At 32.3% G+C, this 18433-nt stretch overlaps 1 protein-coding gene across 1 annotated transcript in view; it reads left to right on the forward strand.

Moving 5' to 3' along the window:
• The window catches only part of LOC114328766 (probable citrate synthase 2, mitochondrial), an 82711-nt gene that overhangs the window by 30930 nt on the left and 33348 nt on the right, over window positions 1–18433 (forward strand). The window contains exon 2 of the mRNA XM_028277727.2: window positions 17575–17736. Coding sequence (XP_028133528.1) covers window positions 17575–17736 — 162 coding nt within the window. The remainder of the gene's footprint in view (window positions 1–17574; window positions 17737–18433) is intronic.

Genomic DNA, 18433 nt, shown 5'->3' on the forward strand with positions numbered 1-18433 from the left:
CCATGTCTCTGATCCATATAATAACGACCGGTTTTATCAGGGTTTTGTATATTTTGCATTTGGTTTTTCTCGTGATGTTGTTAGATCTTAGATGTTTAATTAGTCCATTATATGTTTTATTAGCCATTATGTATTCTTCTCTTAACTTCTTCGCTGACATTGTTATCTGCGGTAACTAGTGAACCTAGATATGTAAAAAATTTTACGCTTTCGATGTTATAGTCTCCTATTGTTAGATTCGGTAGGTTTCTTTGGCCTGTCGATTTGCTGGCCTTCATGTATTTGGTTTTTATTTCATTAATATTAATATTTCGATCCATTTCGTATCCATAATATGTATGTGTATCTGTAACACCACTTCTCGAAGACCTTGAGTTCACTTCAGAAACTTCAGAAAGTGTCCAGGCCTCTACTTCGTATAATAACGTAGAAAATACATAACCTCTGATGATTGAGTTTTTGGTACCAAGTGGTAAATTGTGACTTCTGAAAAGAGACTTCGTCATTAGGAATGCGGTGTTTTATTTCAATAGATTGGTTCCATTTTGGTTGTTTATGTTGGTACCAAGGTATGTGCAGCTGTCCACCCTGTCAATTGGTTGTTGGTTAAATATAGTTGTAGGTTAAGTATGCTCTATTATATTCTCATGCTATTTAAAACACATCCGTCTCCTTTAGAACTCATGGAGAAACGATACGTATTTATAATTTTTTGTGATAACAAAAGTCGTGGTCTCAGAAGAGTTATATATTGATATTCAAATTCAGACCCTTCTTTCGCTAGCATTGTTTGAGTTGTCATGCTTCTTTTTGTCAAAAGCCTATTCTTAGTCTAGAAAACACAAACCTGCTGGTCTAAGTTGGTTCCGACACTTTTGCTGATGTGAGTGAAACTGAATACAAATTTTCGGAGCATTAACTATCTCTTCTTAGTCAAAGTATTAAGGGTCGATTGTTCAATTGGAGATTATCTTCAGATTAAAAATAATCTTCAATTAAACTTAATATTGCGTTGTCCAATGCAAGTTTAACACTTAACCATCTGTTAACAAGAGATTATCTTAATCGCTCAAAAACGAAGGACTAACGGTGTTCACTAAAGATTTGTAACCTTACTTTCTTGTTTTAAATTAATTAAATATTTTCAAGAAAATTCCAAATTGGAACAACCATAGTTATTGCACTAGCTAGATATGTATGTATGTATTTTGAATTGTTCTTTCTATAAATTTTCAGTCGTAGATAAGATTTGTAGTAATAATGCAGTAATAATCTATTACAATTTCGTGTCTCTAATAATAATGGCTATTTCTCTTTTATTTTGATGACAGAGATATGACAGAGGACGAATATTTCTTAGCTGTTTTTAATATAATTTTTTTGACTTCAAAAAATGTGTTTATTAAAAGATTTATATTATTATAACCCAGTGATATGCACATATAGCCAGTACAAAAATAAATTAGATCTCTCAGTGACTCAGCATATAGTACTTATGTTTTCTACAAATTTATGCATGATAATTATTAATTATTTATAAATACATATTTTCAGAATTTTTTTTCGTTATGTGTAAAAATCAGGTAAAAACAAATTGGAAAAACTTATGAAATTTTTGTGAAGGAATAGGAATTATTTTTATAAGCTAAAAAATTAACATTACTATTTAAACATGTTTATTTACGCAAAGTTAGCAGTTGTACTTATAATACTTTCTTCCATTTTAAATATGTTTAATAATGTAAATTAAAATCTCTGTCAGTAGTAGTTGACATGTACTAAACACTACATGTCAAGAATCATTAACTTTATAACACAGAACACATTTTTATGTACAATTTTCATGTTTGTTCCAAGTCGTTAATTAATAACTGGCAACGTTGTCGCCGCTTCAGTACTCGGGTTTAATAAATCCGAAAGTTAACTAACATTGAACAACCTCTTAAAAAATAATCTTTAGATTAAATTTAATTGTGGTTTACTTAATCCATGAGTTAACTACTGATTGAACAACTGGCCCTTAGAGTAATTCTAGGAAGCCTCTATTTGTCTTTGGTTTATCTGAGAAGCTTTTCCTTTGGTTTATCTTTAAAAAATCGCACTCCTTGTCTTTGTTTCTGACTATAATTTCCATCTCAACTGCATATTATACCTAATAAACATTTATGTCTATTCCTATACCTACTTAAGACTTGTTTGATCACTTGGTCTCAAGGTTCATTCTTACACTAGTTTAAATAAATCTGATAGTACGATCTGAAAATTTATTTATTGTGGTTTATAAAAAACATTAAAACCTATGAATAAAAAATATGTGACCTCATATTTGAATTTTTTCCTCAAAACATTTTTAATCAAAATCAACCGGTTTTATGACACCTACTAACAAGATCTTTTTGGAGTCATTAAAATGTTAATCTTAAATTTTATATTCAATTTGAGACTCCAAAAATAGTGTTAATAGTATTTTATATGCTGTGTGTACTTATCTTGTTATATACTCGTGATATAACTCACCTAATTTGTACTATTTATGAAGCTTGGTCATAGTGTACACGTACACTTTAGATAGACTATATAAAAACATTTTTTGGTGAAAGAACAAACTGACAAGAAATGTCCTGCAAAATATATATTTTTGAATATTTTAAATATATTGTAATGCTTTTAGTCTAGGTTTAGACTCAGGGGTGGGCAAATACTTTTAAGCGCGGGCCAAAATGAAATTTCCAAAATGTCTCCCGGGCCGGAGGACTATAACGCGTAAGTACACTGCACCCGCGAATGTTTTGGTGGAGTTTTTTCCCTGTTCAAGAAATTTTTTTGACAAAAATACTATCATTACTAGTATGATTTTAAAGCATTTGGACAAAGAAATTTGACTGCTAATAATAGATAATAGTAATAATAAATTATTGTCTTACTTGGGTGTACACTTCGCGTCAAAAAAAACTGGTACAACTCTTATAACCGAAAATCGTGTTTTTCAAGTTGTGTAAGTTGATCTTATCACAAGTGTCATTCTAATTTCTAGGGCAACGTTGACAGTTCAACGAAAATATTATATCAAACTAGGTAAAAACGGGGCTGTGCGACAGACCGCATTTTTTAATATACTAAAAACTAAAACAATTGTAATTTTCCGTCATCTCAATTAAGTATCCATACATTGATTCGTGTTTTATTATAATTTATGAAAATATTTCAATTCAAAAATATTGATAGATAATAGATCTTGACATGACTTTAAATTATTATGTTTAATGTCAAATCGAGAGGTGTGATTGGTCTCTCGTAAATTGAAGGACAAAACTGCATTAAGTTTGTGTAGAATAATAAATAAAAAACACTGGAATGAACAAATGTGGAATTTAAATATATGTATTACAGTTCGAAATATACATTTTAAACGTTATTTTTTTGTATTTAGATTTAGTGCAATTCCGTTATCTGTGATGGCAACAACGACGTGATTCACGAACAATAATTGTCAGTCTGAACACAGGTTTACATTGGGAAAAAAAAGTGTACCAGTTTTATATGACGCGAAGTGTACATGCAAACAATAATTTATGCCCGCTAATAGTACATTGTTTACCGGGTAGGAAAAGCTTAACATTCCTGGACGACTGTGAAGATTGCTACAGCAACACAGAGTCCAGGAATGTGGCTTTTCCTACGAGGTAAACATACTATTTTTCCGCAAATCGTTTAAAATTCGACAGATATTGATTGATTTAAAAAAAAACGCGATAATTTTATTCCCAAATAAATGGTGCTTTGAAATTCCTAATAAAATTACTTGGGTTACTATGGAAACGTATTGAGGTTGAATTGTCAAACTTGACGCTTATAAATTTAATTGCTGGTGTTCTCGAAAGTAAAATGATAAGTGATGATGAAATTTCCATTCCTGGGACTCCTCCAGAGCTGGTTGAGGCAGTGAATACTGCTTCATTAGAATTATTGCCAAAGAAATCAAGAGAAAAGTACGAAAATGCATACAGACGTTTTATGGATTATCGCATGAGTAAAAATACGAGTTCTTTCTCAGAAAATGTTGTAATGGCATACTTCCTAGACCTTTGTTTAAAGATGAAATCTTCAACATTATGGGCCAATTATTCAATGCTGAAGTCAACCCTTGCACTTAAACACAATGTAGATATATCTACATACTCAAAACTTCGTTCTTTATTGAAACGGCAAGCTCAAGGTTATAGGGCAAAGAAATCTAAGATTTTAACGAAGGAAGAAATTGAAAAATTTATCCAGGAAGCTCCAGATAAAGAAAATTTAATGATTAAGGTAATTTACAAGGTTTTAATAGCAATGTGTTTTCTATCATTTATGTAGAACACTAACAACTGTACGGAAATATCATTTCCTTACAGTAAGGAAATGACATTTCCTTACAGTAAGGAAGTCCGGACTTTTTCTTCAAGAAATTTTGACAGGAATGTCAAAATTTCCTGGCGATTTACGGAAAAATATATTACATATTTTTTAAAGAAATATGGTCCATTATACATATATTATATTATATTAAGTTATAACAAATCCAGATAAAAAAGAAGATATTTAACAAGTGGGCACAATGAAAAAACTTTTCTAGTCTAGATTACGAAAGATTTAAATCCGAAATCAGAAATTCGATCAAGTAGAGAGCAATCAAGATTAGCCTTTTTGAAGATGTAACCAAAGAATAACCTTGAGTAACCAAAGACTCGATCTGGAAATCCGTTATCGGATGGTAAAATCTTATATCCACTCTATTCTTCTTTATAGTGCCGAAGCTTGGCCTGTTAATGTGGACTTAATGAGAAAGCTGGAAGCTGTTGCGACGTGGTTTTTTAGGAGAATTTTGAAAATACCGATCATATTATGAACTATATGGTGTTGTACAGAATAGGAAGAGATAGAGAACTTTTGACCACCATTAAAAGGAAAAAGGCAGCATATTGGGGACATATACTTAAAAATGATTAGTACGAGTTGTTGCAGCTGATTATGAGGGGTAGAATAGAAGGAAAAACCGGTCCTGGTAGTCGATAAATAATATCCTGATTGAAAAACATTCGCGACTGGACCGGGTTAAACACACAGACGCTTCACTCAACGAAAAAGGTACGTAATATCAATAAAAATGTTAATTCAGACAACAAACGCAATACTTAAAATTTGTCCAATTCTTGGTTTTATTGGAACAACAAAGCGATGTTTATCAATTCATTATTTTCGTTAGTTGAGCCAATGTATTACGTTTATTGAATGGATGAACATTCATTATGTATACCATAATATCAGTTTATTGGTATTACGAATTTTGTTCACTTAGTCAACGAACACTATTTATTGATATTACGAACTTTGTTCACTGAGCCAACGAACACTATTTATTGAAACAACAACGTCGTTAATTGACCGACGAAGACTATTCGTTGTGTCAATAACAGTGTTATTTCTCCTAACGTATTTCGTTTATTTCTACAATTATTTCCGTTTATTGTTACAATTAATTCCGTTCATTCCCACAATAAATACGGTTTTTCTTACAAGCAATTCTATTCATTCTTACAATCAGTTTCGTTCATTCCTACTATGAACGTATTTTATATCGATAATTACTGAATGCATTAGCCCGATGTATGGTATTAATTGATTAATAATAATTTTTTAAATTCCCCTTTTTTTGTCCTTAACCTAATTGACTTTACACTGTGTGATTTCTCATATGATTTCACTTATACAGTGCACTGGAATGAGTGTTACACTCCCCCCACCCCCTTATTAACTTATTTATTTTTAGCACGTAAGCAAAACGCTCGGACAGGTCGATTTTTAAAATAATCAAAGTATATTATAACATCAATGTTTCGAGCTTTACACGATCCCTCTTCAGGTGACAGGCGTAATTTTGATTTTTTTAAATGGGAAAGTACGTCATGTGACAGCTCATTTTAAAGCGTTTGAAATAGTGATTCCAAAAATGTATAACACTTTAATCCTTTTTGAGAGCGCAGGTGCAAAATTTCGATCGAATTCTTTTTAAACGCATTAATTTTTTTGAAATCCTGAGAAAACTAATAAGTATTTTTGAAAAATTTAAACGCAGAATAAAAGATTACATTATTACCGAGGGCAGAAAGTGCCTTAGAATAAACAAAAAGTTTCTTTTGAATGGTATATTTGAAATTAAAAATCATACTAAATTTTCGCTTTTTCACCACTGTAACTTATTAAAATAATCATTATAGAAGTTCTCAGGGACTTCAGACCCTCGATAATACTGTAATATTTTATTCTGCGTTTAAATTTTCAAAATATTTTACGATAAGAGACACACGAAAACTTCCTTCTACTACGGACTACACTTGGAAACGAAATATCCGGCACTTCGGTACAGGTAACAGCATTGTTTAACAAAGAATTCTTTTTTAAACATAGAGAAGCTAGGGGTATCACGATAAGGAAAAGCCGTTACATTTTAAATGGTCAAGCAAAACATTTATTGTCTCAACAACTACGATTATTGTCACAATGAAGGCATTGATTGTGGGTATTAAACGCAGTAGTAGATTGAATAATGTATTTGTTGTCTCAACAATCAGTTTACATCTTTACAATAATCATATATTACTCTATATTAACAACATTTGTACATTGTTTTAATGAAATCTGTACGTTGTTACGATAAACCAAGGTAATTGCTTGTCATGTACGAAATCAAGAAAGTGAGTTGCTGCCACAATTAACATTATTTATTAAATATACGAAACTAAGTTATTGGCTGAATAAATTGAGTGTTATTGATTAATGTACTCTAGTTATCTTCACAATTATTATTCAATCACTGTGACAATAACCAAATACATTCGTCAGTGTTCAAAAGTTCGTTGAAACAACAAATTAAATTGTTGTTACAACGAAATACTATTCAATAATCACTGTTAATCAATATTACGAACTAAATTTTTTTGAGTGTTTTAAGAACAGCAGAAGATAGAGACGAATTCGCAATGGTTATAGCCAACCTTTATTAGTGGAGTCGGCACTAAAAGAAGAAGAATATTAAAATATTGGTCATTAAATCAGTCAGTTAGTGAAAGATTTTATTTTGCTATTTCTTTATAGCTTAACGATTTCTACAAATTAATTTAAAATGATGTTATACGCACACTAATACTAAGAGAATAACAAAAATTGCCTGTTGGATTTTTCAATGGGCCGGATAAAATAAACAAAAGGGCCGGATCCGTTTTGCCCACCCCCTAGACGATTTAACTGTGTACTTTATCGATGACATTTGACCTTAAGATAAAGACGGTTTTAAAAGTCTTGGACTGGAATTATTTTTTCTGGAAGTTTCACCCTTAATTTCGGGAGACATTTTTCAAAGGCAATGCGGAAAGCACACCAGTCAGTTTTTCTGGATCATACACTTGAGGATTATCTTCACTCCAAATACGACAGTTTTGTATATTGACTTAGTCCAGCAAAAGTGAGCTTCACCGCTAAACATAATTCGCTTATAAAAAGCGTCATCAACGTCAATCTCGCTTTCAGCCCATTCATCGAATCTAAGCCTTGTTAGCTGATCGTGTAGCTTCAATTCTTGCACGAGTTGGATTTCGTAAGCAAGCAAACCAAGATCTTTCCGCAAAATCTTCCATAAAGTTGATGGACACATATCCAACGGCTGTGCACTATGGCGGATAGACCGTTTCGGATCTTCCTCTATGCTACGCTCTTCAGCAGCAACAACTACTTCTGTAGGCACTGTGGCACTTAAGGTAAATGTGGTGCGTAAATAACGTTCCATGGTTAATCGAATTATTTGCTCTGGAAGTGGACGTAGCGCGATACGTGTATCGAACACAACCATGATTTTCAAAATAAATTTGCACAATTTGGAAGCTTTGTTCAGGCGTCAGTCTATTCATGCTGAAATGCCAAACCAAACTAAACATAGATCACTTGACAGCTGCTGTCAAAATGGTCGCCACTTAAAAAAAGTGTTGCCAACTTATATTTCTATACCTCTAAAAAACACCCATTGCCCATTGCAAATCTAAAAGTGTCATTACACGCAATTGTTTACCTTGGTTAAGTACTCCATTGTAATTGTTTATGTAGTTCATGTAGTAGGTCTTCTTCTTCAAGTGCCGTCTCCTAATCGGAGGTTGGATATCATCATCACTATCTTTACTCTATCCACCGCTGCTCTAAAGAGTTCTATAGAACTGCATCTAAACCAGTCCCTTAAATTCTTTAACCATGACACTCTCCTTCTTCCTATACTCCTTCCGCCTCTTATCTTTCCCTGTATTATCAGTCTTAGCATTTCATATCGCGGTCCCCTCATTACGTGTCCCAGATATTGTAACTTTCTTATTTTTATTGTGTTTATTATTTCGCATTCTTTACCCATTTCTCGCAGTACTTCCGTGTTCGTTTTCCTCTGTGTCCATGCTATTCTAAGCATTCTTCTGTAACACCACATTTCAAATGACTGTAGCTTATTTATGTGTTCTTGCTTTAATGTCCAGCTTTCAAGTCCATATTATAGTATCGAGAACACGTAGCATCTCAAAGCTCTTGCTCTCAGTTCTAAGCTAAGATCTTTGTTGCAGAGAACTGTTTTCATTTTTACAAACGCATTTCTTGCTATTTCTATCCTGGTCCCTATTTCTGTTGTTTGATCATTTTTCTGTGAAATCCAGGTTCCTATTGTTTGTTTTGTTCAGTAGTAGTTGGAGTTGTTCAGCAGAGCTTGCTATAATCACGGTGTCATCTGCATATCTTATGTTGTTAATAGATCTTCCGTTAATTATTATTCCTTCACTTTGAGATAGCAATGCTTCTTCAAAAATGGCTTCACTATATGCATTAAAGAGTAATGGAGACATAATACATCCCTGCCGAACTCCTCTCCTGATTTCAATTTCTGGACTGGGTTCGTTATCTATTACAATTTGTGCTCTTTGATTCCAGTAAAGGTTTGTTATTATTCGTAAGTCCCTTTTGTCTATGTTTTTTGTCTTTAGAATTTGGACTAATTTTTCATGTCTTACTTTGTCAAAAGCCTTCTCAAAATCAACGTAACAAACATGCACATCCACATTCATGTCCATGCATCTTTGAGCTAACACATTAAAAGCAAATAACGCCTCTCTGGTTCCTAGTCCGTTTCTGAACCCAAACTGACTATCATCTATTCCTTCTTCTAGTTTTTTGTTTATACGACCATGTATTATTTTCAAGAATAATTTGAGAATGTGACTTATTAATGATATTGTTCTGTATTCACTGCAATCTTTAGCGTTTGTATTTTTAGGGATAGCACAAAAGGTTGAGAGTAACCATTGTTTTGGTATGTTTCCTGTTATGTACACTGTGTTAAACAAGTCTACGATAATGTCTAAGGTTTCATGATTTATACATTTTAAGCTTTCTACTGGGATTTGGTCTGGACCTACTGCTTTACCATTTTTGCTGTTTTTTTAATGCCGATTTAATTTCTTCTTTTAATATCTTCAAAACCGTATCATCTTCTACTTCGACTTCCATCTGCTCTGTTCTATTGTCTTTGAACAATTCATTTATGTATTCTGTCCATCTCTTTAATTTTTCGTTAGTACTCAACACAAGTTTCCCATCTATATCTTTTAGTATTCCCGGTTTTCTTTTTCTGTTGATCTGCGTTAATTCCTTAATTTTTTTATGTGTGTTAAAATTATCATGTCTTTTCTGGTGTTCTTCTATTTCTGCGCATTGTTCTTTTAACCACTGTTCTTTAGCCTGTTTAATTTTGGATTTTATTTGTTTATCCACATTTTTGTACATCTGATTATCTTTGTTTTTATGCTGACGTCTTTCTTCCATTAAATCTAAGATTTCCTCCGTCATCCATTGTTTCTTTTTGTATCTGGTTGGTGTAAGAATTTCTTTTTGTCATTTGTCTATTTCTGTCTGTATTAATAACCATTTTGTCTCTGTTTCAGTATTTTGCTGGATTTGTTCTTTAACATTCATTAAACGGTTATTAATTTCATCTGTCAGGCGTTGTTTTATGAGTGGGTTTCTTAGTATGTAGTATTTCTTTTTATGTAGTAGGTAGTCAAGTAAAATATTTTTTTTGTTGATTCCAAGGTTGCTGTTTGATTTAGATGTAAAGTAGTTTTCAATAGTAAACAGAATGGATGCTTAATATGATGCTTACGATTGATAACATATCTCACACTCAAATATTTACAAATGAGATAACGAATAGAATTTATCATACCACTTTCAATTTTTTTTAGATACACATCTAAAAAACAATTCTATTCAATGTTAAATCTTGATTACAAAATAAAGCATAGTAATACCTTTGAGTTGTTTGAACTTTTAATAGGTAGTTAAATGGAACAATCCTTTGTAATCATAAAAAAAAACATTAACAATAACATTTGCAGCTAACACAATCACATACATATTCATTTTTACGTTTGGACATCTGTATGATTTAGCTGAAAGTGAACGAAAGTGAATTGAATGAATACGGAACAGGGTACGTACATAGTGATAACCTCCTCCTCATTCCTTGAGCCTGTAGAGAACACAGCTTCATGTAAAGATTTTCCCACCAGAGTCTTCATTTGGTCTACCCATCGTGTTGGAGATCTTCCTCCTGGTCTTCTGCCTTCTACCTTTCCTTCTACTACCAATAGTTGCTGTCTCCATTGGTTGCGATCTTGTGCCAGATGGACAGCTTCATGTAGAGATTTTCCCACCATGCTTCATCTGGTCTACCCATCGTGTCGGAGATCTTCCTCCTGGTCTTCGACCTTCTATCTTTCCTTCTACTACCAATAATTCCATGGTCCCCGTTCTTCTGATTATGTGGTTGAAGTAGAGTTCTTCTGTAGAGCATCATTTCGAAAGCTTCGCTCTTAAAAAAATACTTATCGATTTTTTGAAAGTCCATGTTTCAGCTGCGTATGTAGCAATGGGAAAATATTTGCATTGACCCCTCTAAGCCTAGTATTCCTTGGTATTGTTTGGTCTTTCGATATTTTAATTTATTTATTGCGGTTCGGCCCCTTCACTGGGCATATAACATCCCAATGAGTCTGACTCTTTTTCTCTCTGTTGAAGTTGTTCTGGAGCTATTTTCTTGTGGCATTTTTGCAATTAATTAGTTTTGATGGGAAATAAGCCACAATTTTACTAAAAAAATGATTTTATTAACGTTTCGACGCCCAAATCGGGTGTCGTTGTCAAAATACAAAAATTATTAATTTAATAAATTGTTACATTAATAATTTTTGTATTTTGACAACGACACCCGATTTGGCGTCAATTTCTCTGTTGAAGGTGTTAATACTATCTTTACAAGTGAAGTTAATCGTTTAATTGAATTCCCAAATGGATGACCGACGATTGACAATCGAGTCTTTCGATTTTTGGTGATACTGTTTGTCTTCATTACTATTGCGCAGGTCTTTGTACATTATTGTCTGTTTTTCTTGGATTAAGAGTTGTCCTAATTCCAATATCCTTAAGTTTTGCGGAATATGTGGTGTGGGATAACAAAGTGGTTTATATAGACTAACTAAAATATAGAACCTTGTGGAACTCACATTTCTAGGATAAATAGTTCCGTAGAAGATGTGATCTGTAATGGCCTTCCTTGAAGTGAATCAACTTCAATGGCCATTTAAACTCCTTCGTCCAATTTCAATGTTTATAACGAAGATTACAAAGTGAAAATAAAGGTGCATACTTAAATTATTCGTTTTGTTAAAAAAATATAAAACGTGCAACAACAACTAATAAACAACACATTCAGTTTTTTATACAACTGTAATTTAATAGAATTTACATTCTCATCATGTAGCTGTTTACCTTGTAAAGTACTTATTCGACTGAATCGAATAAAAATAATTCCACTTCATTTTAAAAATTATTCCAAATTGTCTACAAATAATTTTGATACGACTACCATTGGTACCATTCAAATTTCGGATAAAACCGCAATGAAAAAACAAATTAGTCTTGTCTTATCTAAAATTGATATACTGAAAATTTACCGAAAGTAGTCATGAATCAGAACGTTTGTTAGATAATTGTGGGCACAGTATCACCTAATTTCATGTTGGTCTACAACATTAACATAATAATATATTGACTTAAAACATGAATCTCAAGGTAAAACTTCGAATGATTGACTTTAGTTAAAATACCATAACAAATAAATAAAAATAAAATAAAAATCACTTATTTGAAACTTTTAGACCAGGAAATTGGAGGGGTCTGGTATTGTCTTCGCATAGATAGACGAGGTTTATTAAATATCGGTGATCAGTGAGCCTCAAAGACTTGTTACTTTAAAATTTAATACCACCGGGTCATTTGAAAAGAAAATTATTTATTTTTTTTATAATATCGATTCACAACGTTCTTCGACGTCTTCCGATTTCTAATCTCTATCTCGTTATGTCATTCCATAGATCGTCCTCCAGTTCTCTGTCCCTGATTTCTCTATCAACTCCAACTCCAACTTCTTCCTGGTCTGCGCCTACCTCTTGGTTGTCATTCGAGAATTGTCTTGGTATGCTATTCTCCGGAATTCTCCTTACGTGTCCACACCAGCTGAGTTTTTCGTCCTGATGTCGTCAACAATAGTATGTGTAACCCCCATGATTTCTCGAACTCTCTCGTTTGTTATTCTGTCGCATCTAGATATTCCCGCCGAACGGCGCCAGAAGTCCATTTCTGTTGCTCTAAGCATTTTCTCTGTTCTGTCTTTTGGGGCCAAACTTCGCATCCATGTGTGGTGGCTTTTTATTGTAGTGTTGTGTATTCTTTTATTTTCCTTATGTGTTTTCCTTTTTGTTTTCCTTGTGTTTTTATCCCACAGTCACAGTACGCTGTTCAGTAAGTATATGCATTTCTTTCCCTGTATATTTCGTTTCCTAATGGCTGCATCTAATTTTCCGTCCTGAGTGATCTTTACTCCCAGATATTTGTAGTCTTCACATTTCTTTTTCCTCTACTAGGAGGCTATGTTGGTCTCCTCCGATACTCATGTAATCAGTTTTTTTCCATATTCACTTCTAAACCCCCACTCTGTAAACTCTTATAGTTTTCACATCATGTAACTACGATCTTCAGATCCCTGTGCGATGATCACCTGGTCATCGGCAAAGCACAAGGTTGTGTGTACAAAGTGTACAAAGTTGAGTCCGTTAGTGGTATGCCCATATTCGTACATTTTTTCTTCCATATGTTGAGTGCTGCTTCGAGGTATATTTCGACGGCGGGTGAACTTTCGACACCAAATAGTGTTTTTACCTGGGGTAATCGAAGGGTCAAATTTTATTATAGGAAATTTTTAACACCGCGCCTAAAGCAGGTAGATACCCTTGTAATTACTTGGGTATTCACTATATTATCGTCTAATGTATTTGCTGATACCAAATACATTAGACGATAATACATACAACTCTTGACATTTCCCTTTAATATTGTGGAATCAAGCAAAATAGCGCCATCTAGTGGTATGGGTTGTAACCAGAAACTATGCATTTAAAAGGAAGGTATTTTTATAGAATTAAATCAAAATACAAATTTAGTTGTGATATTTTCTTTAATTTCATATTCTTACTTTTTAATTTACATAATTTTTCCTTTTTGCTATCGTTAATTTTATTTACATACGCTTTTATTAAAAGATCAAAATATTTATCTATAAAAGTTTTGTGACAATTTGTAGGTAAGTACCTACATACATTTTGGAGAGTTTCTTGTAAGTAACATTTTAATAAAATTTTATCTGAAGCTCCCTTTATAAGTTAACCTAAATTTCACACTATCAGATATGTATCCTTAGCCCTAATAATAGAAAATAAATTTCCTATAGTCTGGGGTTAGCCTTCTTGTAAAAAGAAATTGCAGCTAAACGCCCTCTCACCGGTTGAATGGAGGCAAAGTAATACACTTTTTACTTAATTTTGTTGCCATCCTAGGTATTTGCTGAGAATCCATTTTACCGAACCTATTTTATAAGACATTTTGTGTAAAAATACAAACACAATTTACCAAGATTAGCTCATTAATTATCCAAAAATTAACAAAATTAGATTTGTATGTTTACGTTGAGAAAACGTAGTTCAACTCAAGTCGGCAGAGGCGCTAGTGGCAACGTGCTTCCAGTTTTCTGTAGGAGTTGGATGTATTATCGTCTAATGTATTTGCTGATACTTCGCTATCAGTTGTCACCTGTTCATGTCAATTTCTAATCTTACATTAACAAATTTCTAATGAACCCCTAGAAAGTATTGCCTAATTTAAGTGTAATTGGTTTTAAATTTGTTTATTTATATAATATACGTAATTCTAATCGCTTATTCCTTCCCATAAAGGTGTACCTCTAAATAAGCACTAAATAATAAGTTTTATTGATAAATTTTTCATACCTGTAGAAGGGGGATTAGCCATCATGTGAAATTATAGTTACATAATAAAAAAAACTGTCTCAGTTGGTAAAGAAGAAAGTGCTTCTTCAGGATAAGTGTTATTTTCATATCTTCAAAAGGTGACATATAGCTCTTAAAGAGTGATCCTTATAATGATACAAGTGAGTACTACTAGTCTTATTCCAAAGTAGGTAGATTTATGTATTATCTGATATATTTCCCGTTTGAGCTCAAAATACAATAGAATAATAAAGTTATTTATTTACTGAAGACAAATGTGTGCTAAAGGACAAATCTTGTGACATTGGTTTAGAGTTTAGATTAAGGTGGTAGGCTCAAAATATTGGGCCAATGCTATTTAAATGCATTTATTTTCTTCGAATCCTGAGAAAACTATTTTAAAACAAAAAATTTAAAAATTAAAATTTAAGAAAAAAAAATATTTTTGAAAAATTTTAAACACAGAATGAAAGATTACATTATTACCATTCTTTTGAATGAAATATTTGAAATTAAGTCACACTAAATTTTCTCTCTTTTTTTTTTCACAATAATGTAATCTTTCATTTAGCGTTTAAATTTTTTAAAAATACTTCTAATTTTCTCAATATTTTGCGCCTACCTAAGGTATTAAGATAGGTCATTAATGTTTATTGGGTAAACTTACATGTTTGCAGGACATATTATGTAAAAAATTCACTATACACCATATACTATACACGTGAACTTCGGTGAATCATTCGGAAAAGTCTAGGAAAATTAGTATAGTCTCTTCTACGAGGTTATTCAAAATCTGCAATAAAATATGGGGGTTCATATTAAAGATTTAAAAGTTCCCCCACCCCATCCCCAGGGGGTAGGTTGTCACCATGTTTGGTGTCATTCAATAGTTTTTTGAAAAATATCGAATGCGTGTTTTTCATTTAGAAGTGTATTTCTCGAGATATTACACCGATTTCATAATTTTCCTAGGGGATAAGGATAAATCGTTTTTTTACGATTATAGCGCCATGTGTCAATAATTCTAAAAAATGTCTCGAATAATACTTACTTATTTTTGTATAAGGAATCCAAATCTACAATAAAAAAATGGCGGTTCCCATTTAAAATTGGAATGGGGAGTCGTGTTTGGTGTGATTCGATAGATTTTTGAAAAAACACTTGTTTTCATATTTTCGATCCGATGTTTAATACGTTCTTTGGCGGTAAAATATTGCAAAACCTCTAAATTTTAAAGAACTGCTTGGATTGACATAAAATTTGGCATACATATAGCTAATAAGTCAAAGAAAAAAAGTGATATTGTGCCGATGTGTGCTTTTGCCCTAGGGGTGACTTTCACCCCCTTTTGTGGGTGAAAAATATATGTTCGAAATAAGTCCGGAAATGGATAAAATGCCTAATTCTAAGCAACTTTTGTTCTATAAAGTTTTTTCATTAAGTTAATACTTTTCGAGTTATTTGCGAGTGAATATGTTAATTTTTCTATAAAATAACTACGTTTTCAAACGGTTTTTCGCAAATAATTCAAAAAGTAAGTATTTGGTGGAAAAAAAATTCTTATCAAAAATATAGCACGTAAAAAAGTGAAAAACTTGGTGAATATATTAGGTCACTGTATCTAGTAGAAGCAGAGTTATAGCTAATGAAAAATAGGTTCATATTCGTCAAATTCCAAATCGTATATTTTAACGTGCCATAACCAAAAAACGAAGCACTTTTTTGGGGAAAACTCATTTTGACTTTTTTTAAAGTGTTTAAAAAAATGCTTATTTTTGATTTTAAAAAAATTTTTAGCATCAAAAGTAAACAAGTTACGCTCAAAATAAAGTTGGTCCCTTTTTTTTGGTAAGAAATCGGGAAAACCACCCCCTAATTAGCATTTCAAATGAACTTAATTGTTATCACTTCACAAGTTTTTTACTCACGTATGTATTGATCATACGATCTGTAAGTTTCATCGGTTTAAAGTCCTTATTTTTGAAAGAGCTGTAGTTAAGAGGGCTTGAACGAATCACTTATCACGAGTGTATGCAAATTTAGAAACACTGAATCTTGACCAATTTTTGTCTTACAGAAAAACAAAAAATTACAAAATATTCAGAAAAGTAAAGCCGACTTTTTTATTGTTTAAGACTTTTGGTATCTTTGACAATTTTTAAGTTATTTTGAAAAAAAAGCATTTTTTTCAAAATTAAAATTTATAAGATTTTACTTTAAAACCAATTTTTTTTTTTAAATAAGCACTTTGCATCGATGAAACTTACAGATCATATAAACACAACATAAGTAAAGTAACTTGTAAAGCGGTAACGATTAATTTCATTTAAGTTGCTAATTAGGGGGTGATCTTCCTGATTTTTTTGCCAAAACAAAAGGGACCAACTTTATTTTGAGCGTAACTTGCTTACATTTGATGATAGAAATTTTTTTTATAAAAACAAAAATAAAGATTTTTTTAAACACTTTAAAAAAGTTGTAATGTGTTTTCCCCAATAATGCTTCATTATTTGGATTGCTTTCCCTAGGTATAGGGACCTAATATATACACCATTTTTTTCACTTTTTTATAGGCTATAGTTTTGCTAAGAATATTTTTTTCGACAAAATGCTTACGTTTTGAGTTATTTGCGAAAAACGGTGTAAAAACGTAGTTATTTTGTTGAAAAATGAACATATTCACTTGCAAATACTCGAAAAGTATTGATTTGGTGAAAAAACTCTATAGAACAAAAGTTGCTTAAAATTAGTCAGTTTATCCATTTCGGAACTTATCTTGAACATATATTTTTTCACCCCCGAGATGGGGTGAAATTCACCCCCAGGGCAAAAGCACACATCGGCACCATATCACTTTTTTTCTATGACATGTTAGCTATGCGTATGCCAAATTTCATGTCAATCCAAGCGGTTCTTTAAAATTTACAGCAAAAACCGTGAAAGAATGGACTAGTTCGTTTCGCTAAATATTCGACCGTCCCGCTACCTTTGACACACCCTGTATGTATAACATCGTTTTTTAAGACAACATCTACAAATTTACATTGATAGACATATTAGATGCACCATATTAAATTACGAAATTTATCTAATTTACCTCTATTTGTTTCAGAAACTAAAATCTCAAGTTGCAGTCGTCCTCAGACAGCTAAGTGATAGTTCAACGGACCTCAAAGCTGTACTCGCAGCTAAAATACCAAAGGAACAAGAACGGGTCAAGAATTTCCGTAAACAACATGGAGGTTCTAAAGTCGGTGAAGTTACCGTTGACATGGTAAGTACAAAGATAGTTCTTTCATAGTTTAGAGCAGCGGTTCTCAATCTTTTTTGGCGACGGAACCCTTTTGGAAAGCAAAATACTTGACGGAACCCTACAATAAAACAATAGTTTTTACAAGTGTATTTTTTATTAATAAGCATAATCAAATTCCAATGTAACAGTTACTTATTACTTACTTACATATATGTAACAAGTATAATAATATAATATAATATTAAAATAAAAAAATCTAACTAATGGGAGGTATGAAACTGTTTTTTTATTTTTCATCAATTGGTTGATATCAGTTTTAATAGATGACATTTGAAGTCTCATATTAGGTTCGGCGTCCAGTTTATTGCGGTATTTTGTTTTCGTGGCTGCATATGTTGAGAATCTTGTTTCGCACAAATATGTTGTTGGGAACGGTAGAAGAATATTCAGAGCCATTTTGGCAAGCATTGGATATTCATCACGGATTCTGCACCAAAAATCTTTCGAGAGGCGTCGTTTTAAACAATGACTCCATAAATGTGTCTGATGACATTTCTAAAAGGGATTCGTATATCTCGTTTGACATATTTTCGGGCTTTTGTAAGTTGGGTTTATGAATCGATGAATTCAGTTTCATTTTTGTGTTCTGTTCTTCGGGAAAATACTTCTCAAAAGATGCACGCATGGAAGTGAGATATTTGACCAATTCTTCAAATAC

The sequence above is a fragment of the Diabrotica virgifera genome, chromosome 1, assembly GCF_917563875.1.
Source record: "Diabrotica virgifera virgifera chromosome 1, PGI_DIABVI_V3a".
In the NCBI taxonomy this organism is placed as follows: domain Eukaryota; kingdom Metazoa; phylum Arthropoda; class Insecta; order Coleoptera; family Chrysomelidae; genus Diabrotica; species Diabrotica virgifera.